The 21,474-nt window shown below is 37.6% G+C and overlaps 2 protein-coding genes across 2 annotated transcripts in view; both read left to right on the top strand.

Moving 5' to 3' along the window:
- LOC134542951 (uncharacterized) overlaps positions 1 to 21,474 on the top strand; it is a 647,441-nt gene that overhangs the window by 385,863 nt on the left and 240,104 nt on the right. The gene's annotated exons all lie outside the window — the stretch shown is intronic.
- Positions 6,916 to 8,307, top strand: LOC134543170 (uncharacterized). The gene is made up of 2 exons (XM_063388044.1): positions 6,916 to 7,110; positions 7,483 to 8,307. The coding sequence occupies exons 1-2, from the start codon at positions 7,018 to 7,020 to the stop codon at positions 7,855 to 7,857; spliced, it is 468 nt and encodes a 155-aa protein (XP_063244114.1). The 5' UTR covers positions 6,916 to 7,017; the 3' UTR covers positions 7,858 to 8,307.

Genomic DNA, 21,474 nt, shown 5'->3' with positions numbered 1-21,474 from the left:
GAATGCAGGACTTAATCTATCGGACTTAATTTAAACCGCCTATGTTTTAATTTTTCTTCAATTTATTTTTCAATTCCTTTTATGTCATAAAAAAATTAATAAATCATTTACACAATGAGTTTTCTTTCTTTATACTTAAATATCACTGTATTTTGACATTTTTATTTATTAGGTACAGTATATGTATCTGTATTTTCCATTATATCCCAAACAAATTTGTTTTGCCTCTCCTGTAAAAACCCGTGTATTAGACCTAGGAGCTTTTGATAGTAAGCCGACGTTTTGTTAAAGTACAGAAATTATTTTTTTTGTTTCTAAAAACTGCAGCTATGTGGGTATATGCCTATACAATAGTCTACCACAATCAATTAAAACTAGAATTACACAGCCTTGCCCAAAAATTGTTCTTTTATTCTTTTAAGGACATTGTAAATTATATTAAAATAAGAAAACTGTAATAAAGGTGCTGTAATATGACTTTTTTGAAATAAGAATTCACGCAAATCATCATGGTTGTATAACACATTGTACAATTTTTTTTGTTACTATTAATTGCTTTATAGTGTCACAAAATAAGTGTTATTTGTAATTGAATCACAGAAGGTAATTGTGATGCGTTTTTATATTTTTGTGGTATCAATATGTATCTTATTTATTGTTTTTATATGTTATGTGTAACATTGACATGTATCATACCCTGAAATGGGGTCCAGCGCACAGAGAAAAAGGTTTGTTTGAATCAAACAAATATTTGTTTATATATGGGGAAACAAATGTTTACTTGGTGAAACAAAATATTTGTTTGTTTAACCAAACTCGGTAAGTAACAATAATAATTTGTTACACCTAACCAAATATACATTTGAGTTGACAAAATCATTTTGTTGGGTCAGCAGAATCTTTCCTACTACATATTATTTGTTTGAATTAACAAAATATATTTATTTCGCCATATATAAACAAATATTTTGTTGAGGCAAACAAACCTTTATCTCAGTGGATATGAAATAAATAAATAAATAAATTAATAAAAGCCCAGCTGACAGGCTGAGGACAGCCTGGAACGAGGCGTCTCTCCGGGTGAACTCGTTCAAGTTGAACTGGACGCCTCTAGCTACTTGCGGGGATCACACCCCCTGCCCCTCTCCTCGCTGCAGCAGTTCGCGACGTGTGGCGATCCACGGAGATAAGTAGGCCTGCGTGCGTGTCATGTCTGCGTCCGCCAGCTTTACGTCTGGCTCCCTATAAGCCCGTATGAATATCTATGAGTCTCCTGAAAACATTTTATTTGTTTTCTGCTGGTCAGTTCGCTCGCTCTTAGGCTAATTTCTCTCCCGATTCTTTTTTTTTTTTTACTTTCCCCTTTCGCTGATCACATTGACACACACATACACACACGCACGCAGATAATTTTCTTCAAACATAATTTAATATTTTGATTACTAGCGGTGATAAGGTGTAGATAAAGTTTTTTTTTACAAAGCAAGCCATAAGGTTTTCTATAAAAAAATTCTGATATCTAAACTGATGTCAGGTTCCATCAATATTTTTTTTTTCTTCGCAGCTGGTCTTCAATTGCAAATTTATTCAGCAATTACTGTATTGAAGTGATGGCAAAGATTTTTATAAAAAAAGACAGGATTAAAAATCTGGAAATTATTTTCAAAAGAGGGATGTACAGGCTGTCTCAGTTCCTTATGGCAAAACTTTGATAATCAATTGTACAGTTCAAAAGCAACAAAAAAAAGTCTTTGTTTGAATATCTTTATCAACCGCACTGAGTGGCTGTCAGCAGAGACGGCCCCAGCCCTCTTCATTTTGATTTGTCTTGTTGTTCTAGTTTCCTGTGACAAAATTTGAACATCAATCGAAAAAAAGGAAATATATTCACACATATATTGTTACTAGCATGTACATTTTAGCTTTGTCAATACATTCAGGTTTCAAATGAGTTTTCGTAATTTCATATTAGAAAAACTTTGAAGGTTTTTTTTTTTTGGCTTCATATAATGCCACGCTTTAATCGGAATTCCATTGTTAGCCTTTTTATAAAACCACCGCTTAGGTAATTTTTTGAATAATTTTTTTTAAGTTTAATCATCATTAATATTGGTTGGCGTAAAAATGTTGTTTTAAAAAGTATATTCTTCAAATTTTCCGGACTTTTTCTCTTGGAACTCCAAATTATTAGGATCCCACAAAAGTAAATGGTCCAGGTCTGTGTAAAGTCTCTGGCTGCAAACGACTGTGCTTCGTGGGCCGACAGTAGTCATGCAACTGAGAGAAACTCAAACAATCACGAAACGCAGGCGGCACTGCAGTGTTTTACTCAAAACACACTCGAAATCATTTCGCGAAAAAATACATAAAAAGGAGAAAAATTTGTCATCCAATCACGTGTAACCTGCCAAAGGATTTCATCTATTTATCGGCCAATGAGTATTCTAAAAAAAAGGTCTTGATTAAATATAGACACGTCGAGTCTAGCCTGGAGTGAAATGAATCCGCAAAATATCCGTGATTTTGCGTACTTTCATACATCCGTACTTTGAAAACCAATTGAATTAAAGACATGGTTTCCTAACTACCAATATAAAAAAATATTAATCATTTGTCTCAAAAATCTTATTAATTGACGACTCGTATAATGTTTTCAAATATCAATCTGAAATAAATGTTCTTTTAATAGTTTTAAAAACAATTTTGTTCTTCCAACGTTGCCGCTTTAATTTACAATTACTTTACGGTGACGTGTGCATTCGTGTTCTCCATTCACCCCTGAGCTGCTGGTGTGTGATCGTGTGGTCGTGCGAATCGCGAATCCACGCCCCGAGCCGTGACTCACCCCATCCCAGCTCCCCCGGGAATCACCGCTGAATCACTCTATGTGCGGACTGCTCTATGGGCGTCGTTCATTGTGCCGAGTGGTGGAAGAAGATGCGGACAACTATTCTCTCTCTTCTCCTCCTCTTCTCTATCGACCTCTTTCTCTTTCTGGCGTGACAAGGTTTAGAAAAGAAAGGGGAGACGCAGGCTTTCGTGTGTGCTTGTACATCAAGTATCTCTCTCCTCATATTCATACCTCTTTACCCTCCCCTTTCAGCTTTGAATTGTGAGGACGAACTATAACTAGAGACAGGAAAAATTCACGTATTAATTTCGCGATAGCCTAGAATCCAAACTCGTTTACCTTCATGCTGCTTCAGTGACTAGGCTAAAGTTTATCTGGAAGACTCCAAGCCAATGGAAAACCCCTAACAAAAGAAGTATCAAATCTAAAGCACCACAGATAACAAGTGTCACAAGTCAGTAGCCAATGAGCAGGTGTAATTTGTCCGAGTACACAGAGGATCTTGGAGTTTATCCTAGAGGTCATTGAACTCGCGAATTTTTCCAGTCCCTAACTATAACGAAGGGTTTTTTAAGTGATATGAAGTCCGAAAGTTTGAATAAAATAAATAAATAAAACAAAATAATAGTCTTTATTTTAACGCATTACCGGCGTATTAAAAATTAATTATCAAAACTATGTTGTTTACCTGATTTTAGAGTATAAAATTTAAAAATTTACACACAATAATACAAAAAAAAATAAAAATAATACATTTTTATAAAAAAAATAATGAACTGACTTCAAAGGACAGATTCAGCCTGGAGTAGATATTTGTTTTGTATCCGTTTATTTTTTTTTGTTTAGTTCGAGAGTTTGGCCATAAGGGCCAAATAAGGGGAGGGGGCATTACCCCTCCCATAAGAGATAATCCTGGCAAACAACGCGTGTACACACAGGCACGCTCACAATAGCGGCATTATCCTGTGGCTTATTTGCTGGCGTATGGCCTCTCCTCTGGATCGATAACGCTTCCCCCCCCCCCCCCCCCCCATAACTATCCTTTACATATGTTTATCATACGACACGGAGAATTCTTCCAGACGTTTTTATTTATTATTATTATTTTACTTACGCGAGACTAGCAGTGTTACAATTGGTAGGGCCATGCATTTTACGGTAAAAGATTTTCAGACCAGCCGTTTGTTAAAACTTTGTAGCATTGTTTGTTTTTCGTGGTTGGCTGGATTTATTTCAAACACATGTCCACTGTGAGCACACATACGAGGGTTGTCTGAAAAGTTGACGACCTCAACATGAAGACGGCAGCACTCGTCAACTAAAATGCTTTGGAATATACTCTCTGAAATATCAGCCATTTTGGATGCGCAGTTGCTTTTTAACAATCGTTTGCCTTAGTCTCTACAATATGGTTATTTAAGAAGGTGGTGGCTTCCTCATTCAACAAAACTCTCTGTCCTCAGAAGGCAAATTTTAGCCTAGGGAACCAAAAAAAAAAAAAAGAAAAAAGAAAAAAAGTAAATTGGGTTTATGTCTGGTGAGTAAGGAGGGTGGTCAAGCAGTTCAAACTGCTATTCGTATATTTTCGTCATGGCAACCGTTGAGGTGTGATCTGGTGAATTTTCCTGCAATTCCTGCCTTCAGCTTGTAAAGTAATGATGTGTAGTATTGCTCCTGTCATGTTTTTCATTTTTCAAGTCACCACCACTTTCTCGGCCAAATGAACAATTTTTGCCTTTTTTGGAGCTGATTCCCCCTTCGCAGTTTTTAGTGTCGCAAACGTCCATCGTCACCCAAGCTGGTACGGCCATGTATGGATTCAGCTGCCAAAAAAATATCACAGTCCACAGCGTCTAACTCATATTTAATTTGCGCAGAGGTATTGACTTTCAAAAACAAATATTCAATGACAGCTCGATACTCAATTTTTTTCATTTACACAAAAACATGCACATCGACTCACGCAAACGATTGTTAAAAAACCAATGCAAATCCTAAATGGGTGAAATTTCATAGAATACATTCCAAATCATGCACAAACACATAATCTAATTTTATACTCCAGTATGTCAGGAACTTATTATAAGTACGTTAAGTTTTCTCAATACTTAGACAAATTAAATACTATTTTGAAACTGACCATGAAAAATCTATGAAATTTTATAACACTGTGAAAATTAGGTCTATTGCAAAATATGAGTACAAATCCACACGCCTTTTATAGTCCAGTATTTCAGGAACTTATTATAAGTATGTTATGATTTCTCAATACTTAGACAAATTAAATACTATTTTGAAACTGACCAAGAAAAATCTATGAAATTTTATAACACTATGAAAATTATGTCTATTGCAAAATATGAGTACAAATCCACACGCCTTTTATAGTCCAGTATTTCAGGAACTTATTATAAGTATGTTATGATTTCTCAATACTTAGACAAATTAAATACTATTTTGAAACTAATCATTTAAAAAACTTTAAATTTTATAACACTGTGAAAATTATGTCTATTGCAAAATATGAGTACAAATCCACAAGCCTTTGATGTAAATAAAAATAAAGAAATTTATATTTATATATCAAAGTTGAATGCAATACTTGTACAAGCTGTGCATGTAATTATTTGGTATATGTCCAAAATTTTGTCAGAATGAACCGTCTACATATAAGTCGAAGAGATGCAATATGCTGATTGTAGAGCAAAACCTGTTTTGTAATTTTTTTTTTGTTCCGATCAGAGTGAAAGGTTGTGTGTGTTTATTTTTAAAGTGGGATGAAGTGAAGAGGTGTGATTTCTTTTCTTTGAGGAGCCAATTGACTCATATATATGTTGTAAATTAAAATGCACAAATAACTAAACAAATTATTAAATCGAACAAACATATACAAAAATATATGCAGTAGCCCAATCATATGTATTTTTTCCTGCTATGACATCACTTCCATGTATGGATTTTTTGGTCTAATTTTTTATTGAATTGAACCAATGAAACGAACCTACCACTTTCCTGCCCGAGTGATGTTTACGGCTTATCAACTGATTGCGCGGTGGTCTTCGAAAATGTAGTTCCGTCGTAGAGCTGACGCACCGCAGGCACGATCAGGTCACGGTAATTAGGCGAGCGCCGTGTTAGTGAGAACTGTGATCAGTCGATAAGATCTAGCCGAAGGGAGATACTTTTCCTCCGGGAGATTATCATACTGGGCTGATGCAGTCGGTGTGGGTAAGGTTAATCTATGGATAGGGTGAGGCGTAAGGTAAAAAAGGAGGCAAGGGGAGTGATTTGGAAACCATCCAGTCGAAACCTGCTCGCCGTGAACAACGGCTCCTTGTGCCCCATTTTCGGTGTTATGTGCCTCACCCGACTATACCTCCCCCCCCCCCCCCCCCCCGCCGCCAATCCAACCAAAATCATTTCGTTCCTCCCTCCGACCCGGCTTCCTTCGAGAGGAGACCCCAGGCGAGTCTTGCCATGCCTTGTGGCGGCAGGTGTGCATTCCGAAATCTCGTTCTTACTCCCCTTCTCACTCCTTTCTTTCCTTCTTCTTCTCCTCCTCCTCCTCCCGAACTTCTTGTCCGGCTGCTACCTACACCGCCCGAGTGTCGTCCATATAAGGCACGTGATCTTGTTTTCGGCGCTGGGGGGAGGACGAAGGAGGCAGAGAAGGCGGAGAAGAAACCAGGAGGGTGTTGTTACCCAAGGTGGAAAGGGTGCGGAAAGGGAGAGGGGAAGGGAGGACTAAGCGACGAAGACCATCTGCCGTCGATGTGTGGGAACGCTACTTCTGGTCGGGTTCCCACGCACGGGAGGGTAAAAAAGAAGTAGAGGGAGGGAGGAGGGTTTTAGAAGCGGAGCAGCCCCTCTGAAAACACCCGCAGAACAACCCCCGCTTCCCCCCCCCCCGCATGAGCGGGAAGCGTGCATGGCACACACCTGCCACGAGCGCAGCCCTCCCTCTCCCCCCTCCACGTGACGTCAGCCCAACCCTACTTCCCCCCACCCCCGCATGTATATACCCTCCCCGCGAGCACGTGTGCACCAGACACGTCGCCGACGCCGAGCGGGGTGCAGCGTCACGTACCTCCGCGCGCTCCGTGGTCCTCACGTGGTCTCTACACGAGTCTCCTAGTGTCCTGGCTGTCTGCCGGCTTCCGTGCGACATGTCTTCGGAGATCAGCAGCTGCGCGCGCAGCGCCCGGAACAAGGCCTCTTCTACTCGTTTCCTCGCCTCCAAGATGCGTCATATCAAGAAGGTGGGTGTCTCCATGCAGTGTTTACTAATTAGTCAATTATTCACCAATTTGATTTTCATTACTCCCATCTATTCTGTTCAGTTAGACATGATAAACATATTAATTCAGTGGTTGTAAAACACGGTTTTTTTCGCTACTAAAGATTTTGTTGTTGATTGAATTTAAGCCTGCGGCTGACGTGTGTCAATTCTAAATCAATACTTTCACGTTCCCATGATTTTTTTCTACATTTATATATACATATTCGAATTTCAATTACATATAAATGCCAGTCCAGTCCCTTCAGATCAATTTCTTCCTCATTTTAGCTCTGCTTGATGTCGGAACAGTGTGCGGATGTCTAACGTGGTCGTGTTCTGTTTCCCCCCGCAGATGCTGAAGCCCCTGGCGAGGATGCTGTCGCGGAAGACGACCCCCTCGCGCCGCCGCACCCCAGAGGAAGGCGACAACGCCGTGAACGAGGCCATGCGCCGCCGGGGTCCCGAGGAGGACGACAACGCCGTCAACGAGGCCTTGGAGGCCCGGCTGCGCCTTGTCAAGGAGGGGGAGGCGACGCCGCCGACCGCGTGGTGCGGGGACCACCTCGTGCCGGTCCCCGCCGTGCCGTGCGCGCTGCTGCTGCTGCTGCCCGACAGGGACATCTGGCGGCGGGGCGGCGAACTGGCGCTCACGGCGCGGCAGACGGCCCAGCAGCAGGTGCCATCGCCTCGCCCCGCGGCGGCGACGGCGCTGGCACACGATGCGTAGCAGGCCTCGCCTCGCAGCGCGCACCTGAAACAATGCTCACACCGGCCGCGTCCGCTCAACGTCAGTCCGAATCTCGAAGCCGGCAAGTAAATAATTGCAGCCAGCGTTTCATTTCGTTTTATCTTTGATAAACACTTTCTTTTAAACATTTTAATAAGATTGCTGGCATTTTAAATTTATTTTTAATGACTTTTTTCAAGTAGTTTTTTTTTTTAAATTCAGACCGTCAACGACGTATTTGTTCCTGTGATCTTGAAGCTTTAAACAGTTGTAAATACCTTTTTAATATTAATATGTTGTAAATAGTGTTTTTAAATCAATGTTTGTGAATAAATTATGCTCAAAAGAAAAAAAATAGGGTACAGTAACTCATGTTTACTGTGAACACTGGCGTTTAGATAAAATTTTATTTTGGATTTAAAAAAAATGCGATAACTTAAATCTTAAATAAGTCACGTCTTTATTTTGAATGCCGAGATTCACAGTAATCATGGGTTCGCTGTTTTGAGTTTACTGCACCTTGACTGTCCTGACCTGTCCTATTACTGATTCATGTCGCATTTCCCAGTCTCACGCCCGCAGAGGCCAAGGCCCAAGGTGAACGACAAGGGAAAGAATAAATTAGTCTTGCATAAATTAGGTTGAACCAGAATAACCAAAAAAAATAATAATGATAAAGATCAGAATTCAAAATTGCTGCTTATTTGGAACAGGTCTATCGACGCTGGTGCATAATTCGTGGTTGTCTTACATCATTTGAATTTTCAAACAGGATTTCTGAACAATAGGAATATAACATGCAAATTAAGTTCACATTTCGTTGAAAACATTGCCGGTCATTAACAGTGATAATAATTTTCAAATTAACATACTTTTTGTTAGTTTTTCCTACAGTTTTGAGTTACATAATTAACTTAATTCTCTGTGGATGTATTACAATTTATTAAAATAAAATTTTAATAGTCGTAATTGTAATACTAACAGTTAAAAAAAAATTGAGGTTTCAATTCAGGAAAAATTTGATCTACTTAGACAGTTGTGTAGATTGTACGATGTGGGTCGTATAACTATCTTTCATTTTTTACTTTCAAGTTAGTTACGGTTTTTAAACTTCAAGAAACAATAAAGATGAATGTAGATTTGCAACATATATGAAACTACATGAATTGTGCTGATATCTCAGACTTAAAAAATATAGGAACAGATGAATTCTTTAAGTTGGTATGGTTTAATAGTTAATGAGATTGAAATTAAAAATAAATAAATTTCCTATGTAACTGAACACACAAGTGCGTTCGTTCCTCTATTATCTATAAACGATTATTATTTTCTGTTTTTCGCAATGTTAAAGCTTTCCATAGTAGGTTATAACTTTAAAAAAAAAAAAAGTTCTAATCCCAACACCTTGAGAGAGTACTTACATTTTAATCAATTTTAAATATAGGAAGGTTATTTTAACAAGCAAAATACTATACTTAAGAGAGATTTATTGGGAAAACAGGTTACTACAACAGCAAGTTAGATTACACATAAGCAGGGGCGTAGGAACCGGGGGGACAGGGGGGTCGTGTCCCCCTGAACTTTTTGGGTGGAGGGGACTGTCCCCCCCAACTTTCTAGACCGTAATAATTTATTTTATAATATTATTCTGCCCAAATTTATTTGTAATTTCTTCACTCATCAAATTTTATCTTAAGGAAACAATAATAATTTTAACATCGATGTATCCAATAGTTAGATACAAAAACTGCTTAAAAAGCGCTATTTTGCACTTTTAAAATCAAAATTTTCCGGTGGAGGACCCCCGGAGCCCCGTCTTAGTAAGTGGGGAATGGGTTTACATGACATCAAAATCATTATTTGTCCCCCCCAACTTTATGAACACAGCTACGCCAATGCACATAAGTAACAGTCGCCTGAATACGATATAAATAAACTACAGTAAATTTGAAAAAAAAATATATTTTTACAACTTTTGCATAAAACGCTGAAGGCATACTATTTTGTAATTCGTAATTTTTTCTTAAATTATTATGAATAGTATTTGTAATGTATTTTTTCACTGTACCTTGGTCCTATAATCACTAATACAAAAAAATGGCATACTTTTGGGTTTATGCAGTTTAGATTGTATTTTCATCTTGAAAAAAATACCTTCTGTAGCAAAAGTTGTGAAACATTTAAAAAAAAGTTCTAACAAAAGGAATATAACAGAAATTAAAGTTAACTAACGAAACCAAAATATTTTGTCACAACATTGGAATCACGTATAAATAGTCTGTGTTCATTGCCACAAAAAGTTTAACTTACAGACTTCTATATGTATTCTATAACCGATTCAGTTGACAACACAACATAAAACTGCGTGAATTATGCTGATATCCCAAACTGTTAAAAATATGGAATTGTAGTGAACCTCGAAAGGAATCGTGAATTTTTTTCTTATAAGCCTATTTGATATGCAACCATTCCTAGATCAAACATATAGTGGATCTACTATTAAGTATCCAATCAGAAAAACCCAAAACATACCAATACCAAACTTATTCCTAAGTGGTACTTTAATAACAGCCACAATAATCACAAAAATACGATTTAATTTTTGCATCAAAGGAGATATACATTCAAATAAAATCGTAAAAAATAGATAACATCCTGCTACAGTAAAATTTACCTTGTACGGTTAAATTTATGATTTTAATATTTATAGCAGCTCTTTGAAAAGATAATGAGAAGTTCTTTATTTTGAAACCTGCAGGACAATTTTTCACATACAGCGTGGAAATCATAAATATATAGATTTTAATGAAAATAATACAACGCCTTATTTCATATGTGGAAAATTAAAAGAGATGTAATTTTTTTTAACTGATCCAGCCAATACAAAGTTAAAAACAATAATATAAAATTTACATTTTCAAGAATCAATTCAAGTAGGAAATTGCTAACCTGTATTCTCAGATAGTTTAGTTCAGCAAACATTCTAAAAATAATCATATACAATTTGTGTACCGATGCCATCATCAATTCACTGACTTTCCACCAGCCCCGAACATTTACAAAATACCTACGCCGCTCACTCGTGCAACTTCGTCGTCGGAATAATAATAATAATAATAATAAAGAAAGTCATGAGGACTGTCGACAGAAGTGAAAATGTAAAACTTTGTTTTTAAATGTGTAATATGACATCATTTCTACGTCAAATGTACGTAAGAAAATGATTTTGGTATTATATCGGTATGATGTCAGCATGATATAATTTATCCTTACATCATTTTTTTAGTCCCAACAGATGTCAAGTGGTAGTATGTCAAAATTACGTAAAAATTCATTACCTAGCTATGACTTACCAGTGATGTCAGACCTAGGTCATGTATTCACTGGGCAATGCACAGTATCCACGAATTAAACTTTTTCACGTTGTCAATTTAACTTCACTTACTGCTACTACAGCATGTCGGTGACGCGAACTCACAAGATTTTACCCATCCAAAAAGAGTCCAACACGCACATGATACAGTCAAGTATATACCAGTGGCTTATCCAGGATTTGTGTATGGGGGGTGTTAAGAAGCATGGCCCCCTCGTATTAAAGCGGGTGGTCCGGGGGTCCTCCTCCGGGAAAATTTGGATTTTAAGGTGTAAAATAGTGCTATTTTAGCAGTTTTCGGTACTTAAATTTAAATATTGTAATGGTAAAATTTTTTATATTTTAATATGAAATTTTTTTGAGTGATGAATAAGAAATTAATTAAAGATTTTGTGCTAGGGGGGGGGGGGTTGAACACCTAACACCCCCCCCCCCCCCCCCCTGGTTACGCCCCTGGTATATACAATGTATTAGTTTATATATGCGTATACATTTACACAGGCCGCTGCGAGTCGCCAGTCTGGCGCAACACGTCACTAGCATGTCAGTGACGCGAACCCGTAAGTTTTGCCCCTACCTAAAATTGCTCAACGCGGCTAAAAAAGTTTTCACTTCAAAAAAAATAATTTTTACGTGATTTTATACAAGTTTTACGATTTTTGAGTATTTTTAAAGGTCGCTAACCCAACCTAACCAACCTTTAATTATACTTACTATCACCTAGGCCAGGGGTCGGCAGACCGCGGCTCCATTCATAGGCTTTACGGCTCTACAACTCACTGCGCTGCCGCAGTACAAAAAAAAAAAGAAAACAAAATGAAACGGCACAATCACAAGCCATGTCATCAACCTGCGTGCTCGCACCTATCATCACCCCCCCCCCCCCCTCCCTCACCAAACCGCACTAACCAAGGTTTATTTTTTTAAATTTTAATTATTGATTAAAATAATTAGGTTTTATTGTTTTGTTCAGTAGAGCTCTACAAATGACTCTTTCTTTTTTCATTTACTTGTTTTTTTCCTACGTAGCATTTATTTTTTAAGACTTCATGTTAGATTTGTGAATAACATATGGCTTTATTTGACCTCTTTTTTTATCGTCTTAAAATCCCACGTAGATATAGAGAAAATACATGTTACGGCTCTGTAAAAAAATTGGAGAATCTGTTTATTTAATATTTGGTTCATCTCGCTCGAAAGTCTGTCGATCCCTGACCTAGACGAGTGAAAATCGACCCTTCTAAAACAAAAAAAAAATTGTATTAAGTACTTAAAATGTGAAGTGCATTTTACATTTGAATTGTAGATATGCATAACAAAAAATTATTCTACTTTACACATAAAAAATATATGAGGTACAAAACGTTAGAAATTATTCCGTGGTGCTGCTGAGTTAGCTGGCGTGCGCTACAGTCCAATGACAAAGCCCTGGATTTGAATCAGAGTATCCGAGACATTTTGAGAGCGTCGATTTCTTTTCAATTAAGTAACTGCACAGCTAAAGAATCCTATAACTACGCAGTGGTATCATGTATTTTATGTTTCAACGTTTTACTTATCAGAAACTATTGTTCTTTATCTGGACAATATATTACGTTTTAACTTAATGCACTTACTTATTTTATTGTTTTATTAGGTACATCCAGCCAAGCACGTGTCCAATTTTTTTTCCTTGCTCTTGAACGACTTTGAATAGCACGCACACTTTGCGATTGACGTCAATATGTTCTCCCAATCAATGTTATCAAGATCTCTTCGAAGAATCGGAACTCCACTTCAGCCTGTTTAATCTAGTTTGCTGACGTAAAACAACCTCACATACAGCTAGAAACTGAAAAAATTCTCGGTTTCGATGACCTTCAGGATATAGTACACAGTTTTCTGTATTTTCGGTTAAATACCGCCAGTTCATTGGCTGCTGAATTGTGAGTCGTCTCAGCTGGTTTGCCTGTAATTCTATAGCCTACTCCTTTAGTTGACGGTTTATCATTGGCCCAGAGTCATCCCGCTGAACAGTGAGCCAATAGTGAAATCAGCTTAAATATATGAATTTTAGCTTATCACGAAATGAATCCGCGAATTTTTCCGGTCTTCACATATAGCCTAAGTAAGTACTTACATTTTCGTTTTTTTTATTGCCACATGTGTATTATCGTACAGGGGACCTAGGCCTACTCTAAATGCACATAATTCACATAACCTAGTTACAAAAATTTTGAAAATATAATTTTAGTTATTATTTTCTTTTAACAACTATACAATAACAATAAATTATATAATTAGCTTAACTCACAAAATAAAAATGCAAGTAATGTTTTCGTAAGATAAATAAAATATTTATAAAACGATATTAAAGTTGAAATTACTTTTAAAAGATAGTCTACTTAAATGCAGAAGAAAAAAATTCGTTCTTAATTATGAGAGAAATCTCAAACCAGTTAACTTATTCAACTATATTGATAAATATTTATTTGAAAATAAATTTTATTTAAGTATTTTAGTTAATTTTTAAATTTCTCGTTTTTATATAACTAGGTAGACTAGAGAGTTGCATACTACGCACACCTGTGCACTGATAAGTCGATTGTTCATTGGCTGCTATCACATTTTATCTTCCGGCCAGATTACATGTGATGGGATAATGTTGATTTTGTAATGTTCTTATTAGTTTCTTATCCTTCGAGTCGTATCAGACTTGCCTATAGTACAATGAGAACACAGTTAAAGTGTATAATATATTCATGCCAGCCTTTCTCCAAATAATAATGTGAATTTCGCAGATTTACATCGATGACCAATAAATCAAAAGGAAAATAATGACAGTTATTATTTAGCTATGCTGTAGAACGTCAAAATCACTTAAATTTCGCATCTCACTTCTCTATAAGGACCAATGGTCGTTATTTTGAGTTTCAGGGTTTCATTTATGAACAAACGGCGATTTCCTGGAGCGACTTATTAGTACTGCGTTTTTCTACTGTTTTATCGTAACCTGGGGAAACATCCCAAAAGCTACACACGATTCTACAACTTAGTAGATCATTTTATTGCAAACAATTTCCTTGAGAATTTTTTTTTTCAGCTCGTGTCAAACTACGACACTTGCTGATTCACCGGTAGTAATTATATAAGCTTATTTTGCTAGTGATGTTTAGTGATATGTAGAGATTGGAAAATTTCACGGATTCTTTTAGTCCTTAGTTATACTGCGAACATTTACACCTTAGCATTGTTTAATTACAAGTTCACAATAGTTCAGCCACTCCCCTCTACGAATGTGAACCAGTCAACTACCAGTTAACAGGAGAGAGGCCGAATCACACGGACCTGCTCAAAAGAAGGAGCGGATCTGCATTATAAATATGCCAATAGCGGAGCATATGAGGGCACTATACATAGGACTGTTAAATCTAGCCTGACACCAAATGAATCCGCGGAAATTCCCCGAGTTTTTAGTTGTAAGTAGAAATGATGGTTTATCGCGAAACTATTAGACGTCAAGACAGCCTGCAAGCCATACTGATTTCTCCGTACACTTATGACTTATGACATGACGTAGCTGTGTCATTGTTGGTTGAGTTAAATCCGTAGCGAGATTCTTTTGCCGGTAGTAGCTAATATTAAAATAACTTCTGTAAATATGGTCAAAGTATTAAATAATCTAATTTTCTTATCCGTATGAAGTTATTATATCTCGCTAGAGCTACAACAAAAAAAACTTTTGTCAAAATAAACTTTTGTGATGACCATTCATTAACTGCAAGAGGTGTAAAAAACTGGAGTTGCGGAACAAAATAATTCATAACTCCTCCTTTTAAGAGGCACCTCATCAAATCCGCTATATTATCTAAAACGTTTCTCGAAAACAATTTTTGATACGACAAACCACTGCTGCGAAGAGTGAAAAAAAAAAAAAAAAAGTTCAAAGGATAAAAGTGTTAACTTTCTTATTAGTAATTCAATAAAATGTTATAATTTATGTTAAACCATTAAAACATAATATAAAACTTTTGTTTAAATATGTTTTTATAAGACGAACCGTTACTGCAAAGGTTTCAAAAAATAGGATTAATTAAATAAATAAATACAATTCATAACATACGTACAATGTACGCTATCGAATCAGTTCTTATTTATTTCAAACCTTTTAAATATCATCTAAAATGTTGTCTAAACAATTTGATACGAATAACCATTCCTGCAAGGAGTGAAAATAACGGTTAAAGGACAAAAAAAAATCATAAATAATTAGTAGATAAACTATCAAAGCCGTTACAGTGTATTGTAATAAACCTAATAATTATCTAAAACCTTTGGCTGAATATTTTTTTTGATGAGATTAAAGTTTTTTTGCAAAGAGTTAAAAAAACAAGGTTTAAATAAAAAATTCGGAATTCGTTCCAACTTATTCTAAAACTTCTAAATATTATCTTAAAGCTGATCCAAAAAAATTTTTTGTGATAATTTGTTAGTGTAAGGAATAAAATACAGTGTTTAGATGTTAAAAGAATTTCATAACTACCTTAGTATGAAATTCACTTTAATGTATTCAATGCTGGATACAATGAATTAAAAACAATCGAAAAAATTTCGCTGCATTAAATATGAGCCAATTTTTAATCGATTTTTTTTTTGGAATATCGGAGAACATATAATATGTTACGTACATTAAGGTCTCAAAATGTTCCAGAATTTTCCAGAACGATCCAGAATAAATTGGTGCATCGAAATCTTCCTGAGCCTGTACACTTTTCCAAATGGGATTATTTTTATTTTATTTTCGCAGAGTGTTGTTTAAATTCTTCGAAATTTAAGCTCGTGTTAATTAAAATGGCGGATTTTGTACTTAACCTTGTTTAGCTTAAATAGCCAAGAAGTCGTTGTGCATGGAATTTACCATTTTTCATTTGGGAGTCAGACCCACAGCTTCCTCGTCATCGAGTTAGTAGTGAGAATCTGGTACTGCGATTTTATTTTTTCACACATTTTAGAGACCAGGGGCGGATCCAGTGATAAGTATTTGTGAATTGGGGGGAGGAAGAGAGAGACCGGTGCCCTTCATATAATCTAAAGGGGTGGAAATTTCCCTCCCCCCCCCCCCCCCCCACCGAAATCGTCAATGGTAGAGGCCGGAAAAATTCGCGGATTCATTTCGTAATGTGCTAAAATTCCACTTATTATACCTTTGTGCTGCTTCTGCTATTGGTTCACTTTTAAACTGGAGGACTCTGGGCCAATCAGAGACCTTCACTAAAATAAGTATCGAATCACAAGTTACCGAGTCAGCACCCAATGAACTGGCGACGTTTGCCCGAGTGTGCAGAGTATTGTGGAGTCTATCCTGGAGATCATTGAACCCGCGAATTTTTGCCAATTAGTGTATTCTTGATTTTCAGATTTGTTTTTGCAGTAGAATTAGGCCTTACGTAAGCTGGGTTAAATCAAATACTTTTGTAATAGATGTTCATTCCATTGAATAAAAATCGGGAAACCACTATCATGTTCTTTACACATTTTAACAAAAATACATGAAAACTGGAATAATTTTCTGTGCACAACGGGAGCATACGAAGTGGTTTTTTTTTTCTTTCATTTTTTTTGGGGGGGGGGGGGGGGTTGTAGACCTACTTTGCTTGTTGTTTGCTTTCAAATATTTCTTTTGGTCGGCGGATATGATGTATTTTTTTCAGATTTCGGGGGAGTGAGGGGGGAAATATCCTCCTCATCTCATCCCCTTCCCACTCTTGTGTTTACTCCAGGTAAACAGCGTGTACAATAGAATATCTTAGGAACCATGAAACAGACATGTTAAGGTGTTTAGAACTAGCCCAGTAAATGAGTTAGGAACCCCATTTTTTTTAAATATCTAGATACAGTATTTTACTTGTAGCGTTTACATTGATTTTAAGCGCACGCACTTTTGTGATACATGAGAGGCTTCAAATTAAAATAAATAATTAGAAGTAATTTCTGTGAGCTGTTTTTTTTCCTCACATATCAACAGGAAAGCAATCTGAGATTGGCGTAACTGTATGTAGGCCCACATATGCAATCAGTATAGTAATTGACTTTATACACGATGGAGGTAAAAAAAAAAAAAACAGTCAAGGGTTGGAGGGCTGGAAACGTGTGCGCGCCGTGAAACAAGAAGGAACACCACATGCATGAACTCTCTCTCTCTCTCTCTCTCTCTCTCTAGTAGTGCCGCATGGCTCCCCCCTCTCTCTAACATCCCTCCCCCTCCGATGCTGCCGGTGGTTAGGTCGGGTCGGGGTCGCGGAAAAGTCGCGTTGGAGCGTTGGCCGACCTGCCCCCCGGGGGGGGGGGGGATTGAGCGGAGGGGAAGGGGGCACACGACTTACCCGCTGCGCCAGTCGGCGCCAGAGAGAGGTCAGGTCAGTCGGCCCGACCAGATGCAGGGTGAAGGATGGAAGGTCATGGGTAGGGGGGAGGGGGAACATGTGCGCGCGGAGCGAGCGTGCGAGAGTGCGACCGAGGCACGGGTCCTGGCTGCGTGCAACGACGACACAAGTCGCGTCGCCGCGTTATTCATCTCCTCATATCTCGCCCGCGTCACGTGCAAATTTTTTTTTCTTCTTCTCAAAATCACATCCAGGTTTATATATTTATTTTTTTAAAACTATGATTCCTGTTGTAATTAACTAACATGCACGTGGCTGACCGTCAAATACGTGCCCGGCCGCGGACTGAATGTGCCTTGTTGCTGACGACATGCCTAGCTGACAACTGGACATGCCGGCCACAAACTGAATGCACCTGGACGCCGATTACGTGCCTGGCTACTGAATAGAAATGCTTAACTTATTCGCTGGTGCTTCTAGCGTCGCGTCGCCTCTAAGCGCAAGGTGGTGAACTGACGCGCAGTCTTCTCGTCGTCCATGGGATAACTATGAAATTTGAATGGTGACCATTAAATTATAAGGCATAGAAATTAAGGTAAATGTGTAATGCAAGTCCCTTAGGTTCTTTCAAGAATCTGTACCGGTTGTTTTATGCCTAAATATTACTCTGAAAACAATGCCTTCTAGCCATTTTAGCTCTTACAAAAATACAGTTTAATAACTTAATCCAAAATCAAAAGTACTTTTTCGGCCCTCAGCGAATTCTTAAATTATTTTCGTAAAACAGATCCCCACTAGGATATCTGAGTAGTTTTGAAATCGCGTTCCCCCCCCCCCCCCCCCCCCCCCCGGGAATTGTATGTGTGTCTCCCGGTAGACGGGATATACACAGAACCTTTCACCTGTCCTCTGCTTTTCCACCTCTGACGAATCCTGGTCCCTCCCCGTCCTACCGTAAACGATCCTTCAATATCGTGACCGGGTTGCGGATGTAACGACCACCCTCCCTCACGGGTGCCAGCCTGGCCGCTCTTTTTGAACCGCGGGGCGGCGCATCTGGATCACAGTCACCGTCCATCTTCCTGGCCAGGACGAAGGGAGGGGGAGCCGCATCGCCGAGCGCGAGGCAAAACAGTCCTTCCTAATGGCTCGTTCACCGGCACTAACTGAGGGGAAGTCGTCTTGCTTGTCTGGGATCGCCGCGGGAGATATTACAGTATAACTACAGCTTCTACTGGTAAAAAAAAAAAAATTCTTCAAAAATCTACATACACAAAGGTTTCTTAATTTTTGTCGTATGGTTTTTAAAAATAATCACAATTTTTCTAAAAAAAGAAAAAAAGAATTAAATTGTACTAAAGGCTTTCAACTAAAATACTCGAGTGTAGGCCACGTCTTTAATTGCAATAACTAACGTGTTAAAACTACACTTTTTTATATATATTTGAAGTCACATGTACAATTATTGTTAAAATTTATATTTCGTGGGTTCGGTTCTCCGCTACTTCACTCGGATTGTTAGAAGTGCTTACTTAATAAGTGAAGATGAAAAAATTAAAAATCGCTCTTAAATAGGTTTGCACATTATTTATTAACAGTTACATCTAAGCTAGTAAAATAAATATATTTGATGGAATTTATTTAAATTTAAGTGATAATGTTTGCTTAAATTTACTCAATGACGCAGTAAAATTAACTACTTGTAGTAGTAGTAAATATACAAGTGCATGCATATGTAAATTTATATACCTTGGAATAAAAATACACCAACAGCTATGGTGTATTTGTCGAATGATTGCAATTTTCGCTATTTCAATTGTATTTTCGATAGTATTTTCGCACAATACTAAAAAAATGCATGAACATAAGTCGGTGTAATACTACACTAAAAATGGTTTAGACTCTGCTGCCACATACCTTGTGTATAAAATCACACAATATGTTTCTACAGTGTACTGAACGACAAAGAAGGAAACTAAAGAGGAAGATGATCTACACAGATCTTACGTAGTCTACATGCTTCTTTTGACGACGCTTTTTTTTGCAGCTACGATGGGAAGTACATAATATGCGACAAAATCGGGACAGAAATGCAGTTCTATAACTTTATATTTTTAGCAACTTGAAAAATAATTAAAAGAGTTCCTGGGATTTCTCTCAGCTTAAACTGTATTGTTTCTGAAGACTTCAGCACTTTATAATGACTGAGAATTTATTTTATTTTATTTTTATAAATGTTAATAGCCTACGTGATGATTAAGGCTTTGTGAGCTACCAGCGCTATGAAATAACCACATTGTCAGATTATATTGATAAAATATCCTTCCTTAAAGCAAATTAATCATGATTAGTTACGTGATATTATTATATGTAATAAACATAATAACTGAATTATGGTCATTTAATTACCCAGTGAAGTGTAATCCGCCAAAGTTGCAACCTTATTATCAGCCAGTGTGATTCTAAAGAAAAGCCAAGTATAGTCAATATATGGCAAGTTGAGTCTAACCTGGAGTGAAATGAATCCGTGGTTTCAACATCGTAACATGTGTTATATTTATTTATTGGAATTTTTTCCCCGCCAAAGATGTGTGCTACATTTTCCCCTGCTGTCTGTAAGACGTTGGGCATGTTTCAAAAGCTACGGATCACGAATACAACTAACGTAACCCGCTGTGTCTCATTTTCGAAATATTTCTTCGTGACAATCTGTAATCAATTAAAAAAAATAAAATAAACAGAGTGAACGTGGCTCGGGGGTGTTGTAATGAACCGACGCTGCCTCGCTAATCAGTTTCGCCAACACCTCGGCGACAAGAGGGACAGCCGTCCGCGACACGCGCTCCGTCGCCGCCTGCTGACGGAGGCCTGTTGCGATATGTTGCAGCGACGCGATGCTTGCGACACTCGTCGCCAGAGTGGCCAGGCGTGCCCCAATTCCGGTACACGCACACTGTACCCGGTACCCGAGATGATCCGCTCGGGTACGCAAATGTACCAGAATTTAGGGGGGGAAAATGTTAAAATTAAAAAAAAAATTGAACAATATTCACTCTGAATGGAAAATCAATACGGGAGTAATACAATCAGATACTACATAGATACATACTAAAAATTAAAAAGGCTTACGGATAACCACTTCAGAAAATATTATTCGTACATCGTTTTGTTGTGAAATAAATCTTTTATACGCATGAAAATTTATTGTGCCATTTCTTTAGTAAATATTTTTCGAATTTACCACATACTTGTATTACAATGGTAAAATATCAGCTGTACCCTGAGATTGTGCGAGCAAAGCCGTTTTCTTTACTGTCTGACATCTGCTTGGAGCTAAGACAATCTAATCTTTCAGCCAAGTCTGTGCGAACAACTGCAAAGTTGGCACATGGCAGGAAAACCAGCGACCACTTGATATTTCACCGGACATCTTCACGGCTCGCCGCACTCTAGCTGATATGTGCGTCATTCGATATTTTTCGCACGTGCTTCTTAGCCGAATTTCAATTTCAAGCACACTGCGTTCACGCAGTCGTAGATAATAAACTACTTGACGGCAAATTCTTTTATGTTCACTACGCGCGTAGCAACTATGTAACTGTTTAAAAAACTTGCCACTGTACCGTTAGTAATAACACCGCTTTATACTTAAAAAATACAATTTCCTAACGAGGATATATTTTTAGTTTAAGTTTACGTACACTAGCACGGCAGGCAATCGCTCATAGGAAAACACCACAACTGTCCTTAATCCACAACATTGCATGCGCTACTAAACGCACAGCAACCGTGAAAGAAGATTTTAATAGCGGAGATACAATGTATTCTTAAAAGTTATACTATGCTTGTATGCCATAGAAGACACACACAACCACTAAGCAC

Source organism: Bacillus rossius (genome assembly GCF_032445375.1).
Source record: "Bacillus rossius redtenbacheri isolate Brsri chromosome 9 unlocalized genomic scaffold, Brsri_v3 Brsri_v3_scf9_2, whole genome shotgun sequence".
NCBI classification, from domain to species: domain Eukaryota; kingdom Metazoa; phylum Arthropoda; class Insecta; order Phasmatodea; family Bacillidae; genus Bacillus; species Bacillus rossius.
The sequence above is the reverse complement of the archived record's forward strand: the minus strand, read 5'-3'. Positions and strand labels throughout refer to the sequence as shown.

Coding starts and splice junctions, on each gene's coding strand:
- LOC134543170 (XM_063388044.1), top strand. CDS start 7,018: ATGTCTTCGGAGATCAGCAGCTGCGCGCGCAGCGCCCGGAACAAGGCC. Junction 7,111..7,482: donor AGATGCGTCATATCAAGAAG/GTGGGTGTCTCC, acceptor TTCCCCCCGCAG/ATGCTGAAGCCCCTGGCGAG.